This window comes from Schistocerca americana, chromosome 2 (assembly GCF_021461395.2).
Source record: "Schistocerca americana isolate TAMUIC-IGC-003095 chromosome 2, iqSchAmer2.1, whole genome shotgun sequence".
Classification (NCBI taxonomy): domain Eukaryota; kingdom Metazoa; phylum Arthropoda; class Insecta; order Orthoptera; family Acrididae; genus Schistocerca; species Schistocerca americana.
Window position 1 is genome coordinate 474,831,762 of NC_060120.1, and position 6,000 is coordinate 474,837,761.

The 6,000-nt window shown below is 36.1% G+C and overlaps 1 protein-coding gene across 1 annotated transcript in view; it reads left to right on the plus strand.

Moving 5' to 3' along the window:
• LOC124594109 (cilia- and flagella-associated protein 52-like) overlaps window positions 1-3,803 on the plus strand; it is a 285,675-nt gene extending 281,872 nt beyond the window's left edge. Inside the window, exon 13 of the mRNA XM_047132461.1 lies at window positions 3,287-3,803. Within this exon, the coding sequence (XP_046988417.1) occupies window positions 3,287-3,778 (492 nt within the window). The 3' untranslated portion in view covers window positions 3,779-3,803. The remainder of the gene's footprint in view (window positions 1-3,286) is intronic.
• The last annotated feature ends 2,197 nt before the right edge of the window (window positions 3,804-6,000 follow it).

A 6,000-nucleotide genomic window follows, 5' to 3' on the forward strand; every position in this document is an offset into this window, starting at 1 on the left:
TCTGATTTGCAGACTCGGCAATAAACTCATTTTCCAAAACAATGACTTTATTTCCTAAGACATCAACTTTTTCATTCACAATTATTAATCCCTGTAACAACCCATTTTGTAGCTCCGAAATATGATTACTAAGTTGGTCTATTTTGTATTTACCCTGTTCATTTTACTATTGTTTTCAGTTTTTAGGTCATTTAATTGTCCTTGTGGTGAAGTAAATTTGCTACCATTGTCCATCCTTATTTCAGTTAATTGCTCATTAATTGCACTAAATTTGTTATTGTTATCTGTCTTAATTTCCTCTAGTTTTGCCGAAATTAACTAAAAAATATTTATTTTTACTGTTTCTTTGCTTTCACTTAGTTCAAACAGGTCCTGGCTGGGTCACACAGCTTTCACTTCTACATCACTACCACCCTCATCTCTATTCATTTTCCTAGCAATCACATGAGTCCAAAAAAAAAAAAAAAAAAAAAAAAACTTAATTTCACAAATAGCTTGTACTTATCTTTCCTTTTTGATGTCCCTCACAGTAGCTGTAAAGCCCTCTTTCAATTGATCCGGTTCGTCATTGTTGATAGTATCTTGTCACTGTTGATATGACTTTGTTGGGCAGCTCTCGGTCTTCTTTCTTCAAGTGATTGGAATTTCATGTAACCTGCAATTAACAAAAATCACTGTCCTTTCTTCTTCTGCAACAGACAGAACTTCATTACCAGTCAACTGATCCCGGATGACACCCACAATGGTAATCTTACCCTCCCACACATCACCAGTAGATTTTTAATCTCCTAAATAATTGATTCATTTCATAAGCTCTGAGAAGAGTAGGCTGTACAAAAAATTTTTTTACTGATCTTCATTTTCTCATTGTTGGCTGCAGTTTGTCATGTCCAGTGGTAGATTCTTGAGGCTGAAATTTTTGGGTTCCAGATAACTTGATAACAGTTAAGTAAATCTGCTGTGTTATTTCTAATACCACGAATTTTTTATTTTATCCCATTCTTCTAAGTCACACTGTCTTTACAGTCTCCACTTTCAAACATAAATTTACGTTCTTACTGCCAACATAAAAACACGTCCGATTCCATCAGAGGCAGTACTAACACTATTCCAAAGACTTTACAAAACAAAAAGAGTTTACAAACTTTCTTGATTAAAGAAGAATCTTCACCAAGTTATATCATTATTTTGTAAATGAATCAAGAAATAAATTTAAAAATTAGCATCAGATTGCGTATTTAATAATAGGAATTTTAAGTGTGCCTGATATTTCGTAATTTCAAATATTTCTAAAAGTAGAATAATTTTAGCTGTACATACGGAGTTAGTACATAATGATACCAACAAATTAATTTCTTTTTATACCTTTTAGCCCGAAATATAATAAATTGTACACAAGATCATATGAAATTCATTTAGTTAAACAGCTGAGATAGTTTTAACCTATACAAGATTCAAAAATATTTTTGGTGTCGACTATTTCTATTAAAGAAAGGTAATGTTAGAAGATGGTGTCGCTTTACAACCTATAGTTTAACTAGACCCAAATCCCAGTGCAACTCTACATTTTTCACATTAACAACCACTGTCAGCAGTGAAAGAAGTGACAATGACACATAAGTCCCAGGACTAACTATAAATGGAACCCTAGACTTCTTTGGCTTAGTAATCTGGCATTTAACCACTGAGCGAGAACCAAATGTCCATTACAATCACAGTGAGTGAAACTAAATAATAAATATAGAGATTTGTTAGATTTTCTTTGGTGGACTCTGCAGGCAACAATGACAAACATCAGTTTAAATGAAAAAACTGGAAGGATTTAAAAACAAAAATCTTAAAATCAATGAGAAATGGTTTTGGAAAGGATTGAAATAACCGGCCAACCAGTTGTGTAACACAGGTTAATTAGAACCCTTGACCTAGTTTTCAATAGTTATAAAATTATCTTCTTCAGAAGGAGGTAGTGATACCTAGAAATTGCACATTGGTTACAAAAGTTTTCAAGTAAAATAGGAAAAGCAGATGCAGATAATACACTAAAAGCCAAGAGTACGCAGTTACTTGTTACATACTCATACTGTGTCAAAATTTTTCATTAAAATAAAAGCTATTTGGCTTTTGTCACAAAAAAATCACATCAACAACAAAAAAGAACAAGATCAAACAATGGAAAAACTAGGCTGGAATGTAATAATATTATGAAAAGGGTAGTTGCTACTCACCATATAGCAGAGATGCTGAGTTGCAGATAGGCACAACTAAAAGACTGTCACAAAATAAGCTACAGGCCTTTGGCAGAAATAGATCACACACACACACACACACACACACACACACTCACATGTGCGCCGAGTGGAATTCTCCCACACATGACCACGATCTGTGACAACTGAAGCCACACTTGGTAGTGTGTGTGTGTGTGTGTGTGTGTGTGTGTGTGTGTGTGTGTTTTGTCTATTTTTGACAAAGGCCTTGTTGGCTGAAAGCTTATTTTGTGATAATCTTTTAGTTGTTCCTATCTGTGCCTATCTGTGACTCAGCATCTCTGCTATATGGTGAGTAGCAACTATCCTTTTCATAATATTGTTACAAAAGATTACAAGTCAAATGATAACGTCAGTGTGAACTTCATGGATAATTTTCACTCACAAATGGAGCATTCATCACAGCAAATATAATTTCTGTTTAAGTCACCTTGTATCATCCTACATTCGCTCAATGATGACATTTTCCCAAACAGCACAGAGTTAGTAGCAAATGGTCACAGACTGCTGTTCACCCTATCCAGCAGATCATTTATGTATAGAGAAATGAGAGTGGTCTTATCACACATTGCTGGGTGACACCTGGTGGTACTCTTGTCTCTGATGAACATTCATCATCCAGGACATCATTATGGGCTCTATTACTTAAAAGCTGTGCCACTCAAATATCTGTGAATCTATTCCATAGGCTTGGTCCTTCATTAACAGCCTGCAGTGTCAAATGTCAGCATCAGTGTAGAAACAAATTACCACACAGTACACCATTTTATAAAAAGACTGCACCATTTATTTTTATTTTTAGTTATTTGGCTCCTCTAGATGCATGCTGCAGTATGGTGATGCTGAGTTTTCGGAGTGTATTAGGAATGTTGACAGGTGCCTGTAAATAAATAAAAAAATTGAAGATATAATTTCTTGTTTTCTAAATGATAGTTAAAACTTTGTGCCTACCCATCATATAGTACAATGCTTGTTAAGAAGTAAATTCCAAATAGTCTGTTACTACAACTATGTTTCAGGTCTGGAGATACAAAGAGGGCAACACGACCCATATTGGGACAGGTCATGCAGCAGTTATTACCGCAGTTCGATTTTCACCTGATGGTACATATATTGTGAGTGTGAGTGCAGATGGTGCCATATTTCAATGGAAGTGTCCTTATGATTGTTCAGCCAAAGAAATTAAACCAGAAAGCGTCCAAAGTGCCTCAAGATTGTCAAAGAAGTCCCATGTTTCAGCAGGAGCCGACCAGGAAAACGAAAATCAGCAAAAGGTGGAACAAACTGAGGAAAACACAAGGAAGCAGGAAACACTTTCTGCTGATGCCAACAAATTAATCAGAAACATGACTGCTGGGGAAGATACAAAAAGTGATGATTACTGTGCTTGTCTTGAAACACTTGGTTATAAAGCTGCTCCCAAAAAAGCAGGCAGCTTAAAGAACCTGAGGACTGATTCACAAGAAAGATGTGCATGTAAAAAACCAGTTGTACAAAGATGTAGGTGGTAATATCATAATGGATCCACCTTATAAATTTCCAGTCATAATTTCAATGAAAACTGTGTCTCTATATTTTAGACACAATGTAGAAGGTTTTCACTATGTTTGTTGCTGCAGAAACTGCAACCAAACACACACACACACAGGTGATATTTTCAGTGATATTTAGCAATGTGTCCTGCATATTGTTCACCTCAAACAATGATTATGAAAAGGGCATTTTTAGTAAACTAGACTGCAGAAGGTAACAGTTACAGAACATTTATTGCATTAAGCTTACATGTCTAATTACCTAAATGAATGAGAGCTTAAAGCAATCAAAATAATTTCTTCCAAAATTTCCATACTTACTGTGTAATACATTCAAGGTCTGTTCAAAAAATTCCAGAACTTCATCCACAAAATTTTTCTGTGCTTACCTTTTACTTATCATGCATAGTCTCCGAAATACTCTCCTCCACAATTGATACACCACTCCCAATGTCATTTTCACATCCAGGCGCAGTCTTGGTGTGCCCCTTGCTGGATCACGTAAATTTCTTTTATTCTATCTATCATTGCAAATATTTGTCCTTTCAAGAAGGTTTTCAATTTTGTAAATAGAAAAACGTCTTCAGGTCTGGAAAGTATGGAGGATGAGGCAGCACAGTGATTTCGTTTTTTGTGCAATAGTCATGCACCAACAGGAATGAACGTGTGGGTGCTTTATCGTGATGCAAGAGCCATGAATTGTCTCATCATATTTCAGGCTGTTTCCTTCTCCCATTTTCTCACAAGCATCTCAACAAATCCCAATACTACTATTGATAAATAGTTTTTCTCTGTGGCATGAATTCATGATGGACTAAACAATCAACATCAAAGAAAACTATCAACATGGCTTTGACATTTGATCTGACCTGACAAGCTTTTTTGGTCTTGGAGAACCTTTTCTGACCCATTGTGGAGACTGAATGTTGGTCTTAACACCGTAACCACAGACCCATGTGTCATCACCAGTTATGATTCTCTTAAGAAACATCTCATTCTCATTCGCATGACCCAAAAGCTCTTAAGAGATTTTAAGCTGAAGGTCTTTCTGGTCTTGACTCATGAGCCGTGGGATGAACTTGCCAGCAACATGATGCATTCCGAGACATTTCATGACATGGTCCAACTGAAATGTTGCATTCTTCTACAGTCTCTCAGACAGTCAGTCTTTGATTGACGCACACAATTTTGTTGATGATCCTGACATGAGCGTTGTCAGTAGACGTTGAAGGGAGTCCTGAACGATGGTATTCTTTAACTTCCATCCAGCCATTTTTAAACCATGTGAACAATTCATAACACCAAGCATGGTTTAAACTCTCATCACTGTAGGCTTCCTGCATCATCCAGTGTGTCTCTGTAAAGATTTGCTTGAGTTTCATGCAAAATTTAATTCAGAATTGCTCCTCTAACTCCACCATCTTGAAATTTGCAAACTGTGTGGAACAACATTCTACTCAGTACAGCACTGAACAACAACTAACGGGCATACAGCAATGAAACTTTTGGCAGATACACATTAAACACAAGTGTGTGCAGGGATGCTGATGCATCTTACTCCAATATACTATTGGCACAAAATTGAGAATGTTCTAGAGTTTTTTGATCAGACCTCATACAATGACCAGCCAGAACTTTATGACCACCTAACTAATAGCTGGTATGTCTACCTTTAGCTCAGATAACAGCAGCGATGCATTGTAGCATGGAAGAAATGAAGCCTTTATATGTTCCTGGAGGGAGTTGGCACCATATCTGTACATACAAGTCACTGAATTCCCATTGCTACCACATGGCTATCCAAGCACATTCCTTGGACCTACCCTAACTTCCAAATGTCTCACACCTATCTATTTCTTATCATGGATAGTTAATTCATTTATACACACATGTGCACCTCATGATTCCCAAGAAGTTTTAGAATTAAAACAATGAGAAGTAATAGACTATTATTTTCATTTTTTGTCACAGACGTGTTCATTTTATATATATTTGTAATAATCTATGAGAAGAAATAGGTGTGTAACAAGAATGATGATAGTCTATGACATCTCATTGACCTGATTCTAAAACCTTCATGGAAATTGTGAGATGTGGGAGTGTAGGTAAATGAATTAATAATCTGTGGGAAGAAATAGATAAGTGTGTGACATATGGAAGTTTGGGCCAGTTCGAAGAGGGTACTTGGATAGCCTAAGCAG